At 39.7% G+C, this 18,715-nt stretch overlaps 1 protein-coding gene across 6 annotated transcripts; it reads right to left on the bottom strand.

Annotated features, from left to right (window-relative positions):
• Positions 1-643: 643 nt before the first annotated feature.
• Positions 644-18,003, bottom strand: LOC121902425 (centrosome and spindle pole-associated protein 1-like). Of its 6 annotated transcripts, none has more exons than XM_042419735.1 (29): positions 17,873-18,003; positions 16,866-16,992; positions 16,417-16,489; positions 16,072-16,175; positions 15,219-15,284; positions 14,175-14,506; positions 13,939-14,039; positions 13,648-13,738; positions 13,143-13,200; positions 10,951-11,228; positions 10,636-10,754; positions 10,371-10,512; positions 9,870-9,975; positions 8,912-8,950; positions 8,113-8,260; positions 7,808-7,984; positions 7,421-7,533; positions 7,012-7,161; positions 6,538-6,681; positions 5,491-5,604; positions 5,172-5,238; positions 4,823-4,949; positions 3,605-3,744; positions 3,380-3,508; positions 2,462-2,502; positions 2,257-2,317; positions 1,718-1,827; positions 1,365-1,521; positions 644-1,113 (listed from the first exon to the last, which is right to left on the bottom strand). In XM_042419735.1, exons 2-29 carry the CDS (start codon positions 16,962-16,964, stop codon positions 935-937), a joined length of 3,465 nt encoding a protein of 1,154 aa, XP_042275669.1. In that variant the 5' UTR covers positions 16,965-16,992; positions 17,873-18,003; the 3' UTR covers positions 644-934. The 6 variants fall into 6 exon arrangements, with proteins under 6 accessions (XP_042275669.1, XP_042275667.1, XP_042275668.1 ...); XM_042419733.1 differs by having other exon boundaries at positions 13,648-13,744; positions 16,866-17,034; positions 17,873-18,002; XM_042419734.1 differs by having other exon boundaries at positions 13,648-13,744; positions 16,866-17,031; positions 17,873-18,002.
• Positions 18,004-18,715: the final 712 nt, after the last annotated feature.

Below are 18,715 nucleotides of genomic sequence, written 5' to 3'. Positions count from 1 at the left end.
CAGGCTTTTCAGACTTCAAACTACTTGAGTGATTTGGATATTAATGTGATGAAGTACAATTACTATTGAGTGCAGAGGTCTGATCTGTAATGGCAGTTTAACATTCACCTGACTAGCAGCTTTTTTTCCACAGTCAGTGTATTTTCTAGGTTGCTTTTTATACTTATATTTAAAAACATTTGAAACAATCTACTGAGTTATTCTTTAAGTGTCCAAGCCAACGGTAAATAATAGTAAATGTACAGGATCCAAATGTAGATGGTCAAATGTTTTTCTTGATGTTATCGTCATGTTCCTGTAGTTGAATGTTTACACAATCTGTAACTTAATCCAACTCTTAAAGGAATCATTTGACATTTTGGAAAATACACTTCTTCTTTTTCTTCTGGAGTTAAATGAGAAGATCTATACTAACTTCCCCCAGAGTGGTATCAATCTTCTCATCTAACTAAGAAAGTGAATAAATTTATTTCCTGTGTCAAAATATAATATAACTTATATAATTCACATCACACACAAATCGTAACAGTTAAGTAAAAATTGGCATAGAAAGCATGGCAGACTTTTTGGACATGGAGTTCTGAGCAGGATCTTAAATATCATGTAAGTAATGTAAAGGGTGCAAACAATCAAAATACATGGATCATATAATGAAAAAATAATTTATTCAAAACATAATTTAGTCATTAATAAAATAGTATATACCCATAAACAAGAACTCACTCTGAGATCAGACATTGAGGTTCATTGATGATGTAAACAATGAAAAAAAGCAAATACCACTTGGTATCCGACATTCATACTGACATATCCATCTGTAAGCTATGAGTTCAAATCAACTGTAATCTCATAATTCAAAGACAGAAGGGTGTATTCTGGGTTAAAATAGACTGTCAAAACTGGAAGGCACCTCCCAGGTTCGGGATACAGGGTCCTATGTTGTCAATCGCTCCCTCCTCAGTGGTCGGTCTAAACACTGTGTCCGAGTGTGTCCGATGTTCCTGGCCCGCATCCAGGGATCAGTGGCCACAGTTTCTACAGAGCTTTGATGGTTACGATTGTAGGGAGAAAAGTGAGGAGGTGAGGAGTCGTCATCAGACAGATCCACTGGTCCTAGAGAACAGGAGGAGAGTGAAACAATAAAAGAGTTGCATACCAAACTTAAATTCCCACCTTGTCTTTAAACCGGTTGTTTGAATTTCAGTATCACTCCGCGTGGATGGCTACACAACTCACTGTGTTTCATATGAAAACAAATATCTACTTCAGAAAAATGGTAACGTAATTCTTTCAACAAGCACATTAAAGCTTTAAACGTAATGTTTTATTCAACAACCAGCAAAACTGAATCTTTCAAGTCTTACCGGCTGTGTTGCCACGACGACTGAGGGCCATCAGACGACCCGTCCTGTTCCGGCTCCTCCCCTCCCCGCTGGGCTCCGTGTCCTGCTGCAGCCTGTTACCTGTGTGGGCAGAGTAGTCTCCAAATTGGCCAATATGCTGGCTGGAGGCAGCTCGTTCCTGAACCAATCAGAGGACACAAAACGAGACAAATAGTTGACGACACTTTCTTAGAATATAAGGTTTCACAACAACAATTACCTACTTATTGTAGCATTTTAGCTCACAAATACACCTCTATGTGCTACATAGCTGCTGTTCGAGCTACAGTCCAGTGTGTAAACCTGAGGTGTGTGTGGTGTGCAAAGCAGAGTACCTGGGGGCGCTGTGACTGTTTGGCCAGCCTCCTCCTCTCCCTGGCTGACAGCTGGGGGATCTTCTCAAGCTCTGGGGTGCGCTGCACTGGAAAGGCATCGCCTAAAGGGTCTTAACACACACACAAACACACAAACACACACACACACACACACACACACACACAAAAGCAGAATTAGCCTTAGGCATCCTAACTACATTAACTTAAGAGAGAATACACTGTGCTATGTTGTTTGTTGTCCCCACATCTTCCCTGCTTATAGATGTAACATTCTGTTTTTGGGTTATTCTTATTTCAAGATGTAAAGATCTATATTTATGTACCTCTTCAGTTGTGGAAAAACTGCACACATTAGATGAAATGCAAGCATGATTTGTGCTTTCCAACTGACTGATAAGAACAGACCAATACTAGTATAGGATGACCTGTCAGATTATCTCATTGTGTTAAATTGAAAAAAATATATTTTTGATGGTTGTGTGGTGTAACTCAGATCCTGGGTGATCCCCCCCCCCCCAGCTCTATCATGGTGGTCTTACCAATAAAAGCACTCTCTGACTCCAGCAGAGAACCTCTTGCAGATCCTCCCATCACATTCCTCTGCAACATAAACACAAGCCTTTTCACAATTTCACTCCAATAGTTAGGTTAGTTGATACAGTACATATAAACCAGGTAGTGAAAATTTGTAGCTGAAGCACTGGTGCTTGATTATAACCAAACCATTATTCCTTTTCGACTCACCAGGTAATCATTTTGATGTGGTGGGGACAGGTCAAAATAATCTGCAACACAAGAAGGACATTATTTTTTGACTAATCCAGAAACAGCAAAAGCCATAGATCCCATTTACACCTGGCATTAAAGGGCAGGTCCAATATTTTTTGTGGTTTTTATATCATTGTGTAACTTCCAAAAATACAAATTTTGGTCAAAGTATGTATGTTTTAGTGCCAAAATACCATTTTCCCAAGCTCTTCTAAAAACTTTTTCCCACATGACATGACGTAGGTTTCCTTGCTACATATAAACTAATATAAACCCCCTAGCTCTCCTAGCCAGTAGCCACAGAGACAGACTGAGCACCCACTGTTGATGATGCTCAAAGTTTAAAAAATCCTCCTCCTCCTCCTGCCAGTAAACGGCTCCGGATCATCAGCGCTAACAGCTCCTAATGACTACTAACAGCTTCTAACAGCTGAATGGGCGTTTCCATTTGAACAACCCAAAAAAAAAAAACCATAGACAGTCATCCTTTAAAGGATAGGATCACATTGTTTCAAGTCTGTCTTAAAGGACCAGTGAGTAAGATTTAGGGGGATCTATTGGCAGAAATGGAATATAATATTCATAAGTATGTTTTAATTAGTGTAAAATTCTACGGAGCTCACCATATTGCACCGCCATGTTTCTACAGTACGGACGGGGGACAAAATCCAGCCCTCATTCAGTGTAAAAACACATTCCGAATAATACCAAAGGTAAATTGGGCCACAAAATAGACATTCATCCTCAACATCTGCATTATCGGATTTAGTAAGTCCAACTGTCCACCTGGCCAAATATAAGTGAACAATAAGACACTGTTCTTCCACAGTAAAATCTCTAACTGAATCTACCACAAAGGGATCAACAGGAATTAAAAATGCAGTGAGCTCTAACCATCCTGTACTGTAGACCTCTGGCTGCTGAGTTGTTGATATGGATCCCTGTAGTCCCGCCTTCTCCTGCTGACCACACCCACTTCCTCCAGCTTAGGAACCTCAGTGGAGCCGAGCCTGGATTCATCGTCTGACACACAAATACACATGCGAAACAGTTACAACTGACAATGTTGGCTTCCAGTAGAATTCCAGTACAATTAAGATTATAAGACCGGTGTATTACCTGTGTATTTGAGCTGAAGGGAGTCGTGGATTCGCAGCAGGTTTCTGGGCTCTGTGTTTCTGGAGTTCGGCCTTCGGACCGGAGCCTGGAGCCGCAGCCTGGCCATATCAAACACATCCACCTGGGGACGCTCCTGATGTCTGGAAAAATGAAGATGAACGCACACATTAATGTTTACACACAAATTATCAGTCACTGCTGTAGTACAGCAGAATCCTTCAATGTTAACCATAACATCTGAGAAGAAAGGACAACTTGGGGCTTAGACAGGAGAGGTGGTTACAAGCTTTTTTTGGCGGTTGAATTCCATTTATCCATTACTTTCAGCTATCTATTTTAACCATCTAGCCATCAGTTTTAGCTATTTCCACTCCACACACACACCTCTCTCACCTGTTAGATCAGGAGAGAGATGAGGGAGAGATGAATAAATCAGCTCACTTGCCAACTAGTTTACCCACATTCTCAGGATATAATGATTTTATTCAAATTGTAGTTTCTATTTCCCCAAATGAGTTTAGCCACTTCATAACCTTTCAACATACCCCCAAGCAACTGCTACCCCCTGGGGTTCAAGTGCCTCTGGCTGGGCATCACTGTGATAAAATTTCTAAACTTGTTATGTGGAGGAAGCGGATCAACAACTATATTCAATTTTAGTCAAATCTACTGTATGTATCAGCGCTCAATGTAAGGAACCTAGTGACAGTGAAGTCAGAGTGTCTTTAACTTCTGTACGGTGATGTATTTCTCAATGAAACAGAATATGTGAGAATATGTGTACAGTTACAAGAGTGATTCAAATCAAATCCTTTAGTTGTGATTGGACTGCTAAACAGTGGACGGGGCTTATTGAGTTTTTAGCACAATATAGAGCTGAGAGAAACAGAGCTGCAGAGGACTGTTGGGCTCCACACACACCTCCTTCACCTCCTAGATCAGAAGGATGAGGGAGAGATGAATAAATCAGAGTTCAAACACATTCTCTTGGAAATGAAAATAAAGTTTTTGCCCTCTGATATCCAAACACACATCTCTTCCTATCCCAAATCTCTCTCCATATCGCTCTGCTAACTACTACTATTATTCTTGTATTTTTGGGGTTCAAACCCTGAATGTGTTTTTTTTAATTCACTGTTTTTAAATATGTCCACAAAATGTTGCACTTTATGTGATTACAAAGGTACAGTAAGAGTAACGTATCTGCATGCGTCTGACCTTTCACTCAGGGGAGAGTCTAATTCCTCCCAGTCGCCTTGCTGCAGATGACCCTCCAGTCGTTTTTGTTCACTGCGAAGCTGCCGACGCAGCGCTGACAGCTCACTGAACACGTCCCGCTGGTCTCCTGAAAACATTAACACAGTATCTAGACACATGCTCATACTGTGTTTTTACTACTGATACCGATCCCTAGTAGTAAATGTCAACTACTACTACTACACAAGCTGAGGCAAACTCTAAGCAACCGAGATTCTGCCAAAACTAGCCAGTTAGTTTAAACCTGTAGGGTTTAAAGTACATATCCTTCCATGTCTGAAATGTCTTCTGTTTGTGTATGCACATGTACCTGCAGCTCGGAGCTGATTCCTACAAGCGGGGACAGGGGGGGACTGGAGTCCAGACAAAGAGCGCTCCTGAAAGAGAAAGAAAAAAATGAGAAGGTATGAAAACAGAGACAACCAGAGGGAAGGAGAAAACATTATTAACCTTTATGCTGAGCAAATATCCTCTTTTACACAGAGACAGAGACATTGTGTCAAATGCGTTCTCAAGAACAAGCAACAACATTGGACCTACAAATCGCTTCTTCTTTTTCAGACATTGCAGGCACATAAGGATGCCTGTGGAGTTACAGAGTGTGATGTTCGTGTGTGTGTGAGACTCACAGACAGGTGTGCAGTAGAATGCCGGCTCTCCACAGTGGGAGGTCTCGGGGTGTACTGGTGCTGCCCGTGTTTCTTCTGCAGGGTGGGGATCGGAGGGGAGGGCTCCCTGTGTACCTGAAGACACAGCCATCCATTCATTACATAACAGTTTCAAAACAATGATTTAATAGAATGTAACCTGATTACTTGATTACTGTCGCCCTCTGCCTGTGTTTTGGTGTAAATGAAGACTGTCAAGGAGAGAATATGAATAGTGGCTACAGATGGCAACAAAGTACATGCTACCAGACAGTCTGCAGCTTTTTTTTTTTTTTTGCAGCATATCCAGGACTGTTGGTGCAAGTTAGTCCTTATCAGCAGTTGTTCAGTCTATAGAGCATCTTTAGCTCCCTCCAGCAAATCAGTGAATTCACTCATTTAGGGATTTTTTTTTCTTTCTTTTTTAACAATGTCCTTTCTTCTTCCACTAGCAACAGACCACAGGCTGATGTAACAGCTGCAACATGCCAGGATTCTAATGACATTGCGTCAACAGTTTCATATTAGCATGAAATGGTGAGCTAGTTTATTTTGTTTACCCACAATGTTTTTCCAATCATTAATCCAGACAACTGACTGTCTTTTGTTTCTCATACATACAGTGCATGCCAGTTGGTGGTCAGCTGGCCATCAGCTGCAGTCTTTGTAGAGTTTTTGCAACTTGAAACTGAACTCTAAGACCTGAGGCAACTTTTAATAGGATGTGTCATCATGCTTGGTGTTCTAAAAAATGATCTTTTGGATCATGCGCAATGTCTGCTGCTTATCAGTGAAGGGAGGGGAAGAGATGATGATGTTCCAATCTTTAATTTTATTGTCACTGGCAGGTCTCTTGTAACTATTCTACTATAGTACTATTCCTTAACGTTACTGTATGATAACTGCTGTATAATAATTATGATTGTAAAAATCTATAATAATAATTACATACAAAACTTTACAACTTTCCATTTAACGTTTGCTATGGTGTTTGTTGCCAAGTGGTGGTGGAGACATTAGTGAACTAACCTCCTCCACCCGAGCCTGCCTCTCCCTCTCATACTGCCTCCTCAGTGCCGCACTCTCCTTCTCTTCTTCTTCCTTCTTCTTCCTCTCTGCCTCCTTCTTACGCTGTTCAGCCAGCTGAATCAGCTCCTCGTTCTTGGCCTTTTGCTGAGAGACAAAAAAGAAAACAGAGCAAGGCAATGATAGAGAAAGACAGAAAGAAGGAAAGTGAGATTATTTATTATTATTTAGTATTTTAACAAATGTCATCATACATTTGTTTATTTGTCATTTCAAATATACAGTAGCTGAACTGAATAGTTTGTCGAAGGGAGATGATGGCAGATCCCAGGTCAGATTATTATCAATACAATAACCAGTAGTACAAAAGCAGCAATACCTTGTAACATCACAGTATTAATAAGTATTTAAACAAGCGGGCCAAATTAGAAAAGAACACCACCTTCCACTACCTTCCACCCAGTTTTAGCTCCTCACCTCCATTTCTTTCCGTTTCTTTCTCTCTTGTTCTTCCTCATACTCCTTCTGAATGCGAGCCCTCTGCTCCTCCAGCCTCTTCTCCTCTCTCTCCTCCTCCAATCTGGTCCGTTCCCTCTCTTCTGCTTTTTTACGCAGTTTCTCCTCAATCTGCAAACAAATACAGGTTAATGAGACAACATAAACCCATTAACAAGACCAAAACAACATTTAACTGGATCTCAGAAGGCTGAGGCAAATTTCTGGCAAGGCAGGCTGGCAAATTCAAATTTACCAGCCACTTTCACTATTCTACAAGCAGTTAACTAGATTTCTAGGGAACAGAGTCTCCAAAGGATGGCCAGATGCTAAGTAAGACATTCCAGCCATAGTCAGCCAGTATCAGGGCTGACACTGTTTGCAGCAGTACCTGCTGTTTGAGGTAAGCTTTGTACTTGTCCTGTTCCTGGAGCTGCTGCAGACTGGGCTGGTTGGCAAATACATTGCTTCTGGCAAACTGGGGGGTTTGGACATGTGTGAAACCTACAAAAAAAAAAAAGAAAACATGAAGAAACTCCACTGTGAGTTGGGACACTGGGAAAGATCTCTCCTTTCTGAGTAAATCATTATAAAATATTGCATTCATCAGAGCTCCATCCATAAGACTTGCACACATTTTCCTTAGTGATTTTCACTAATGCTGATGCTTGAGAAAAATCTCAACTTATGTCAGTCTGTGTTTGTTTTTTCCCACAGCTTGGTTCTAAAAAAAGCCTATAAAATACATTAAGAAGAAAGGTTGGTATGGTTTAAGTACCAGGGAGCCTGTCACTAGTGTCATGGATACTGCACAATGCTACAGTACCAGAGACCCTCTCGTTGGGGTCAGAGTGCTCTGCCCGGCGGGCTGTCATGGCCGCCGTGGCTCTCCTCTGCCACTGCTCCGGGTTGCTGTAGGCCTCCTCATTCAGCTTGTGCATCTGGTTGAGGTCAGCTGGACACAAGAACAGAACCGGAAGTAAGTCTTTACTGTGTAATTATCTCGTAGAGAAAATGTGAATGCAATGAAACATAACAAGTGCTTATTATGTAAAAGACTACAGGAAACTGAGGGAGGCGCACCAATGAGATTTCCGGTGCTGTCTCTGAGCGGGGCTCCTCCTCCACCTCGACCCCAGGGCTGGTGGTTCTTCATGTCGGCCTCCAGCTGAGCCTCGTAGCGCTCCCGCTCTTCCCTTTCCAGACGCCTCCGTTCCTGTTGCTCCTGAATCTACAGTACAGTATTTTATTATTTATCTAAATTGTCAAATGACAGTAATTCTCAAAAGACTGAAATTGAAATTTTATTTATCAGTAGCTAATTTCGCTCACTAATCTTTTAAACATAGAGGTTTAATAACTTTCAGTAAGTAAAGAAAGTAAAGAATTGGTTATTGATGAACTCATGAGCTATCAGTTATCAGACCACAGGGGTGTAACTCAGTTTCAAGTACTGCAATTTGTGAATAAGGAACAGGAATTGGTACCTAAAACTCTATAAGACTATATGTAGTGGTACAGTATGATGATAATACACTCTGAGGTGCAGTTCCTACATCACAAACATGACAAGCAACCAAAATACAACAACGAGGAGCCACCTGGAAAAAAAATGAGAGCCTGCAATGATCATGTGTGATAGAGAAATAACAAAAAAGCAAGCTAAGAAGAAAGGTGAGGAGAATTTTTGTAGCTTTAGCTGAAGGGAAAAGATGTGGGATTGGGATGGGATTGAGGTGGCAACGCGATATAAAGTCATATCTGAATAGGGACAGATCTCACAAATACTTCTACTAGCAAATCTAATGGCAAACTATCGGGGATCAAGGGATTTAACTGGGCTTGCACTAGATTTTTTCAGTCTTAACTAGATCTATTTTACCTTGCTCAAAAAGTCGCTGTTCCCTCTCCTGGAAGCTTCCTGCCAACATATCACAGACTAGGATGCAGTGAATGAATCTCCACATTAAGGATTTATACAACCACTTTACATCATGTTCCCTGCCACTGCTGTCTCCAACTTAGTTACCTGTGCAAGGTGATCAGGTCATACACAAACTTTTTAGTGTGTTTTGCTCTACAATAAATCATTTGTAATTAAGGTTGTTTCTTTAACTATCAATGCCCAAAAGCCAAACCTGTAAATGCCAGTGTTACATGTATGTGTTGTGTGTGCATATTCAAATTAACTTCAAAAGTAGATAATGTTCAGTTCAGTATTTAGTCAGTTAACAGAAAATTAATTGGCCACTATTTTGACAATCAAATAATCATATTAGAATTTTTTAAGCAAATACGCTGAAGATTTCAATTCAGTTTCTGGTTTCAGTTTCTCAAATTTGATGATTTAATTGTCGGACCAAACATAACATTTAAAAATGTGACCTGTGACTCTGGGAAATTATAATGGGTATTTTTCACATTTTTTAGACACAAAGATTAATTGAGAAAATAATCAGCAGATTAATCAATAATGAGAAATCGTTAGTTTCAGCCCTGATAGACTCAACAGTACTCTTTTTGAAATGCTGAGAGATAACAGAACGGTTCTTATCTGTTAGTTCCATGATGTTCCTTCTGATGTTCTGCAGTTAGTCCACATACATCAACAGTTTCCTCTGCTTTGATCTTAAGTCTTAGCCTGATAATCATTACCCTTTGGATTTACTCTACTAAAAAACTCATTGGTAATTTAATCAATAAACTTCTTGGATGTGGTATCATAAAACTATCTACACATTAGAACTAGAGATCTTTGTGCATTAAAGGATAACTGTCACTCTAAAGGAAAATGATGGTAGTGGGAGATTAAATGTAGACTCAAAATGTGTTTGACCTACCTGTTGTTTCAGAGCCTCTCTGTAAATCCTCTCCCTGGTTGATCTGGATCTCTCTGGAGGGAACAGCCCAGCACGCGAGTCTGCAGCAGCAGCCTCATTACTGGGCCTGCCAGGAGATTTGCAGAATCACACTGTTTAGATCTGACCATCATCTTTTTGACTTTTTTTTGAATTTGTGCTTTTACCTGTCTTGTTATGTGTCTTATATTATATCATTCTCTCACTAAAATCACCTTCCATTTGACTAGACACAAGCCTTACCATTATTTCTACTAGTCAATTTAATGGGACATTAAAAGTCTATTCTGAGTTACACATTGTCTTCTTTTATTTTTGCTATTTATGCCTAAAACAATGTGTTTCATTGTTTCATTGAAAAAACAAATGACAATTAGTAAGATGCCTGTGTGCTGGTAAAGGATATACATTTACTGCCGCCTCAATGTTAGCTGCTTATCATTTTCTGAATGAAAGTACTAAAGGTGAAGAGGAGATATTTACTGTATTGGAGGCTCAGGGAAGCTGCTTCCACTGTGCTGGCTTTGAGGGCTGTGGTTACCAAACTGGCAGGGCACAGCTCCCCCTGGTGGTACATTCCAGTAGGACACAGGAAGGCCAGCACCGGGAACGGACAAATGACCATCTGGACAGGAAAATGAAACACATTTAAATCATGTAAGATGATGCTGAATGTACAACCAACAAGTTCATCAAGTGGACATATATAGTGACAAGAACGCTGTAAACCAAGGAGACCAGTGCTTACAGTAGGCCATGTTTGGGTCAAGAAGGTTTCTGGTGCCGTAGTAGTGATGGGGCTCTCCATACGGGCTCCTGTAGGTTTCACCAAGTGTTGAAGGGGGATGGGGAGGGAGCAAGGGGATTCTGAACACACAGAGTAAGACAACAAATGATTTATTATGTTGTATAACACAAGTTCTCATTTCAAGCAAAGATTTATTAGTGATTATTTTTCACAATAAATAAAAATTACAACATGTTAAATGACTTGCCAACCACTAATCATCAATCAGACCTGCCTGTGACCACAGAACTAAGAAACTGCAAGCTGAAGGTGTACCTGGGAGTGTCCATGGCTCTGGGGAAGGAGGGGGCAGCAGGCTGGCTGCTGGGAGACAGAGCGCCTCCCCCCAGGCCCAGGGCAGAGTTGTATTCCAACACAGGGGACTGGAAGGCCACGTGGGGCTGATCAGGAGGAGGCATCTCTCTGTCTCGAACACCAATCTTCTCATTGTTAGAGAGACCTCTGGATGATGACTCGCTCTCTCCTGTTGCTGAAGGCTCCAAAACCTGAGGATCTTTTCTCCTGCTCAGACCAAACTGTCTGATTCGGTCCGGCTGATTTGTGGATAGACATAATTGAAAGATAAACAAGTGTCCTTTACTGATGCTCAAGGATCTGCTGAAGTGACGTTAGCATCATAACAACACTGAATATTAAAAATGACTTTAATATCTCCCCTTAATGCTAATTTCTTCTTTATATTTTCTGCATAACCATTCTACAGTTCTAATAATATTATGTTGGCACTGTGCCTCCTTTAAGCGATCAGTTTTTTATAGTGGTGTAACAGAACAGTTCAGCACATGTGAACTGCTGATTAACTGCAAAATTTAATTTAATGTCTCATTGGGAGCAAAGTAAACAAACTGCTGTAGCTACAAGTCAACACACAGCCAAATCCGGCAGGTATGTTTACTTGCTGTTTAGCTATCTAGCTGCTAACTGACGTTAGTCATGCCCTTTTCCCCAGTAAATGTTAGTTTGGTGGCTTGTTCAACAAGATAAGCTGCAAGACAAGACGTGTTTTCATGTCTGTAAGTTATCTTCAAGTTTTGATGATGTGGACAGAGGCTGTTTTTTCATTCACTACTATATTAAAAGGAAGAAGTTATCATGCCTCATATTGATACACACACACACACATATATATATATATATATATATATATATATATATACATACACACGATTATATAGAAGTTACACAGCCTCACTTTCATTGATTGAAATGGGTTACTTGGCTGCAGAGAGAGAGATTTGCACTCTGAGAAATCTAGAAAGCACTGTTTGGAAAAGCCAAAATACTTTGATTTTGGTATGAATATAACCTAACTTATATAAACATTTGGTTATTGAATAACATACAGTTGTGCTCATAAGTTTACATACCCTGGCAGAATCTGTAAGATGTGTACCATTCATAGTGTCTATAGTTGTGACCATAAACTCAATTTTGGTCTCATCACTCCAAATAACTTTGTTCCAGACATTGTGAGGCTTGTCTAGTTGCTGTTTGGCATATTGTAAGTGGGCTGTTTTGTGCCATTGGCACAGTAGCAGCTTTTTTCTGGTAACTTGACCGCGCAGCCCATTTTTGTTCAAGTACCTCCTTGTTGTGCATCTTGAAACAGCCACACGCATCTTGCAGCTGAAGTTGCTTGTGGGCTTTTCTTTGCAACTTGAACAATTTTCCTGGCAAGTGTGGCTGAAATCTTTGTTGGTCTACCTGACTGTGGCTTGGTATCAACAGAACCCTTCATGATCCACTTCTTTATCAGAGCTTGAACACTACTGATTAGCATTTTCAAATCTTTGGATATCTTTTTATATCCCTTTCCTGATTTATAAAGTTCAACTCTCTTTTCTCGCAGGTCCTTTGACAGTTCTTTTGCTTTCCTCATGGCTCAGTATCCAGTAAAGTCAGAGCAGCCCTGGATGAAATGTGCAGGGTCTCTCAAGAGCTGAGAAACTCATTGACTATTTATAAACAGACGCTAATTACAATCAAACAAGTCACAGGTGTGGAAACTTACCTTTCATGGCCATTTAAACCTGTGTGTGTCAACTTGTGTGTATATTATCAGGTCAAACATTCAAGGGTATGTAAACTTTTGATCAGAGCCATTTGGGTGATTTCAGTTATCATTATGATTTAAAAAGGGAACACACAATTATGTGAAAATAAATGGCTTCATCTGACCACTATCCTTAAATAAAACAAAAGTTTTCAGCATGATCAGTCATATTATCTGAAAAATGGCCAATATTTCACAATGTGTAATGTGTATGTAGATCTTTTAAACAACATGTATATGTTGAAATAAATATACCTATACAAGTAGTTATGTCTCTTGTTGTATTGGTTTGCCCTCTTATGGATAAAAACATATATTTGAATGGCTGAACCTATGTGTGTTTTTTTAGAAGGAATAATCAAATGTCATGTTTGGGCATATGTGACAGCCCTACCTGTTTTTCAGGATCATTTATTCCAGTTGCAGCAACTTTCAGCTCCAAATCTTTCTCCCTGCATCAAGGACACAAACGTGTTCAGTTACACACAATCAGCATGTTACATCACCTCCTTAGAGCGCCAAAAATATAAGCTTTATCTAATATCTACTGTTTCAGCCTCTGCAGGTTCTTCTAGATATGTGTCATCTAATTGCCTAAAATGTTAATATATTTAGGTTTAATATTGAATATATAATAATAATGATGATCTTCCAGGATGGACAGAGATGCAATAAATGCAGTATGTACAGAATAGACAGAAGCAGTAGTGGTAAAAATTACACTGTGGAGAAACCGAATGGCAATATTGGTAAATATTGGAAACACATATGATGAATAAGGATCCCTAAAAGCAGCAACTTCCAGGTGCCACCAAACACTGTTAGAAGCTGGGTCACACAACCTCTGTTTCAGCATGATGAACTGAACACTGAAAAGACCAGAATCACTGAAGACCCACCTTTTCTTGTTCCTGTGCTGTTCAGCTATCTGCTCCTGTAGCTCCTGTCTGTAACACTCTTTCCTCCTCTGCAAGGCCTCATCTGTATCAGCTGCTCCTGAAAAGAAGTTCAAAACTTCATTAATGATAGATACAGTATCTATCATCATATCTTAATACAGTTTGGTGTGCAAGTCACCAAATGTTCAAATGGATTGTGTGCATTCATTTAAAAGCAGATGTTAATCAAATGCTGGACTTTGAATTTTAAAACAAAATCTAAAGTTACAAAATAAAGAAAAATTATCGTACCGATTATAAGGCCAGTGGCAAACTCAGCATCATCGTTTCTGGTCAGTGTCCTTGATCTCCTGCCTTCTCTGGCAAAACCTAATGGAATATCTCTCTTCTCCCTGGGAAATAAAAAACAGATTGGCCTTATTGTTCCCTTTCTTCCAAGCAAAACAAACAAAAGTTCAGCTATTTTGTGACATAGACATACAGTACATGAAGATAAGCAATACAAAGGAACAATATCTCCCAGCTACCTGCCATCAGTCTTAATAGATCGTCTCTTCTCATAACTGGCCTCCACCCCCATATGTCTGCGCCTCCTGCCCTCCATCAGCTCCAGCTCCTCCTTGGTGTATTCCTCCTCCTCTGACTCCTGGTCCACTGGCCTCCCCAGCCTGTCACGATGTCTAGAAAGTCTGGAAAGTACTGACGACTGCTCCTCATCCTCCTCAGGGAAGAGAGTCTTACCCTCGGCGAGGCACAGGTCCCTGTGCAATCCCCTACTGTCCTCTGTCAGAGTGGCTGCATCTCTCCGTGAGGGGGGTCGCTGTCTGAGATCACCTGCCCGGCCTTCTAGCAGGTGTGGCTGGAGGAATGATTATAAAAGGCAATGTTTCTTTTTTTTTTTTAAACATAAGGTGTGAAGACATGTCATCAGGTGCACACTGACAGCATGAATGCAAAGTTGGGTGCATTAAGATCAACTCAAGTCAAGTAGCCCTTCACCAACACTATCCTTGATATTCGTATAACTAACACTTGGAGTGGCAAAAGCTGGATCTTTCAATCATTTATCTGTTCATTTTAGTTATTTCAACCCTTTACTTTTAGCTGACTATTTTAACTGTTTATCCATTAACTTTAACTGTTTCAACTGTTAATAAAATATTTATCCATTACTTTTAGCTATTTTAACTGTTTATCGATAACTTTTGGAAGTTTCTACCATATCTATCACTTTTAGCTAACTATTTCAACTGTTCATCCATTACTTTGACACATCTGTTTCAACCATTTATTCATTACATATAGCTGTTTGAATTGCTCACTATTATTTTTAGCTAACAGTTTCAACTTCTCGCTGCTCACTTGCTGACTAGTTTTCATGCACTTAGTTACGTGACGTTCAGGTGTTATGGCTGACTCTGTGTATGGATGCATTTTTTACAAATCAAACAGTAACTTCTATTTTGTAAAATCTATTGAGCTACAATCTTTCAGTGTACCGCCTGGCTACTCCTGTGAGGTCAAAGAAATAATTTTCAAATGAACCGACATCAATAAAGGGGGACGTTTACCTTAACAGGCCTCCTGTTATCAAGGTGAATTAATGGTCCAGGCTGTTCAGGGTCAAAGTGTTTTTTCTGTAACATAAAATACTCTTGTCATGAATTGTACACTTCCTACAACACAGATAAAAAAAGCACTCTTAACATAATGACTGGGCTAAAGCTGGAAATCTAAAGCTCAAAGGAGCTAATAGCTGGGTTTCACGATATATAAATTTACAGTAACTCTAACTTTGATTTTTTTTGCTATAACATATCATGAGATTAACAGTATATTCAGCACAAAGAGTGGAGTTTATGCTGGGTTCCATTGGCCTGATTCAAGTCATTTATCTACCAGTGACTGACAGCCACTTGAAGTCAAACGTCTGGTAAACACAACTTGGTCATCTGATATTTCCAGACTGTACAAGCTGCAGAAGATACCTGAACTGAACTGTTTGGGTTGATACTGGATACTGAGGTCTGCAAATAACACAGGGATTGTGTCCTAGAATACTAATAAAACAGCTGCTTCATTTCATGACCACATTTGGAGGGGTCTCTGAAATGGGACCAGCCCTGTTAACAACAACATATTTAATCTAGAAATGCTGATTTGAGTGGATACAGCCTTGGTATTGGGACACAGTTTTGTCTATATTTCAGTACTGTACTGCAAACACCACACTCACAGCTCCCATAACAATCAACATGTTTGTTGTGGATCTCCAGCAAAGTGATACGTAACTTATAGTACAATTTAGCCCAATTTAAAACTAGAATACGGTATAGACAGACATAGAAGAAAGCCTGAAATGACCTCCGAGCTTGTCTACTACAGCCAAACACATGAGTAAACAGGTACATTTGTGACAGTCACCTGAGCCATGTAGCGCCTGTAGTCCATACGGAGCTCATGCTGCAGCCTCTGTTTCTTCTTCTCGTACTCCACGCCAAGAGGCAGACCCACACTGCTGCTCTCCTCTGACAAAACACACCCATCCATATTTAATAGAGACACACGGTGGAGAGTTTCATGCCAAAACAAGACAACCACCACTTTAAAGACACAACATCTACCCTGACAAACATTGCTCACGTGATAACAAGACACATCATGGGCTACTATTTTTGATAGACTAATTCATTTGCTTATTTTCATGTGAAAAGAATCATTTTTAAAAACATAAGAATTAAAGGAGAGATATGTGATCATGTACTGTACCTTTCCCCTGTGCTATTGACTTGGGAGGGATGTTCTCCTTAATAGTGGATCCATATAATCTGTGGGGTTTTGCCTGTCAGTCAAAAATAGAGGATTGTCATGCATTAAAAGACACACAATTTGATTATTGCAAAACTGTCACCTCAGTACTCTGTGTAACTTTACAATTACAAGTAAATCCTAAAACACTTTTATTGGTTACAATTTTCAATATTTACAGGATATCATCTGTTTTAGCTTGTGTCCCCAGAAAATGAAGTGATGCCTTATTTTGACCCCATCATGGTGACAATTATCAGATGCACGTTAGGGAAGTTTAAATAAAAAGTCATCAGAATGTAACAAAATGAATGTGTATATAATAAGTAGTTAGGCTACTTATCCAGCACTCTGACCTGGTTCTGAAACAGTTTAGAGCTACAAACCTAACAACCATCATTCTAACAAACCTTTATTTCCATGTAAGGAGGGTCTTGCTCTAAACGGGCTTTATCCTCGGCCACTCTTGCCTTCCGCTCCCTGATGAAGTTCTCCAGCTCATCATCCATCTCCACTGGGCAAAGTTATACGACCCAACTGCAAACACAGAATACCATGCTTACTGTACAGTCACCACTACTGTACAGGAAGCACAATATTAAACAGTGTAAATGATCAGAGACTGCACAATGTATGCTTTTAATTTAAAGAAGATAAGGACTAATATTTAATAGGCCTAGTAAAAGGCTTTATAAAGGATTTTCAACTGCGTGCCATAGAGGGATAGATGTATAAACAGTTTTTAATCACAACCAATTATTACAGCAAGTGATTTCACTAATTAGTTCCTCTTCTCCGGTCTAATGAGTGCCGGTTAAATCAGCTGCAAGGTGGAGTGATAATAACACATAATCTGTTTTGCACGTTTCTTCACAGAGTCTCTGCTTAATTTAATATATTCTTTGTTTATTTTTGGAGAGCTGCTCCTGCAGTAATAATACCATGTGAATATCAAATAAATGAGAAGCAAACTTTCTTCACCACTTCAATGGTGCATTATCTGAGGACCTGATATATTACAATGAATGTTTATAATAAAAATAAACAACGAAAGTCCGTTTTGATTCACGTTACTGTCACTTTAATTCTCCGTTGTCAGGCAACCACAATGAATACGATGGCGTCACTGTCCCTACAGATACCGTTAACCCGCTTAACTAATAACAATGTAATTATAAGTAGTACGATAACTATTAATACATTTAACACATTGCATGGAATACTGCTTGTTTAGTTGGTTAAAATTAGCATTTAGCTTACGTTAGCTAGCTTGTTAGCTTGAACTAAAAGAGAGGTAAAGCCAAAAAGAACGACACCAAAACTAGGAAAGCTAACTTTACTAGCTCCTCGCCCAGCTAGCGTTAGCTATGTGAGGTAACTATCAGTTCTACTGTCATTAGTATTCAACAGAACCTACCATTGAACGGTATTTGAACCTGACGATACCTGATAAGGCAATGTTTGCTAGCTTAAAAATGTTGGCGGTGCCTTGGTCGTCTTCTGCGAGCCCAACAAGTCAATCATGATAAAACACTTCTTCCGGTTGTAAGTGTCAAAATAAAACCCCATGTCCCCTAAAGCAGTAGTTCTCAAAGTGGGGTCCTTGAGGGGGCGCCAGGGTGTCGCCAGCAAAAATGGAAATAATTTATTTTCACTTTAAGTCAATGACAATGACAGAATGTAACTATTTTGATCATAGGTTTCATAAACTTTCTGTAATAAAACATCTAAAAGCAAAAAAATCTTATCAAATGGGGGGGTCTAATTTGTGTCAGTTTAGGGGTCATCGTTTTGTCTCAGTTATCAGTATTTCACAATTCAGTAAAAATGTGATTAGTACCTGCTCTGTAAGATGTACTCTCATGTTTTAGTGTTAATTTCTCATCTTCATTCTCACAGATATTGTAATGCATCATTTTAGATGATGTGAAAAATGTGGCTTAACGCAGTCAATAGTGTATCATTCTGCTGTCATATGATGACTTACACTATGATCATCCTTGGTTCACAGCTGGTAGTGTGTGTATAATGATACACTATTGACTGCATTAAGCCACATTTTTCACATCATCTAAAATGATGCATGTGTGAGAACCAAGATGAGAAGTTAACACCGTAGCTGGTAAAAGCTCTTTGGTTGTTATACATGGTGGCATTTTCCTACCAGGGTGTCAGTGTGCAAAACATAGCTGTGGCACCCTATTTAACCTCCAAATCTCTAGATTTTGACACAAGGCCTCCTCAAAAATACCAGCTCTGA

Source organism: Thunnus maccoyii, chromosome 8 (assembly GCF_910596095.1).
Source record: "Thunnus maccoyii chromosome 8, fThuMac1.1, whole genome shotgun sequence".
Taxonomy (NCBI): Eukaryota; Metazoa; Chordata; class Actinopteri; order Scombriformes; family Scombridae; genus Thunnus; species Thunnus maccoyii.
This window is presented reverse-complemented; position numbering and strand designations above follow the sequence as displayed.

Coding starts and splice junctions, on each gene's coding strand:
- LOC121902425 (XM_042419733.1), bottom strand. CDS start 16,964: ATGGATGATGAGCTGGAGAACTTCATCAGGGAGCGGAAGGCAAGAGTG. Junction 14,507..15,218: donor ATAACAGGAGGCCTGTTAAG/GTAAACGTCCCC, acceptor TCATTCCTCCAG/CCACACCTGCTAGAAGGCCG. Junction 13,201..13,647: donor CAGCACAGGAACAAGAAAAG/GTGGGTCTTCAG, acceptor TCCTTGATGCAG/GGAGAAAGATTTGGAGCTGA.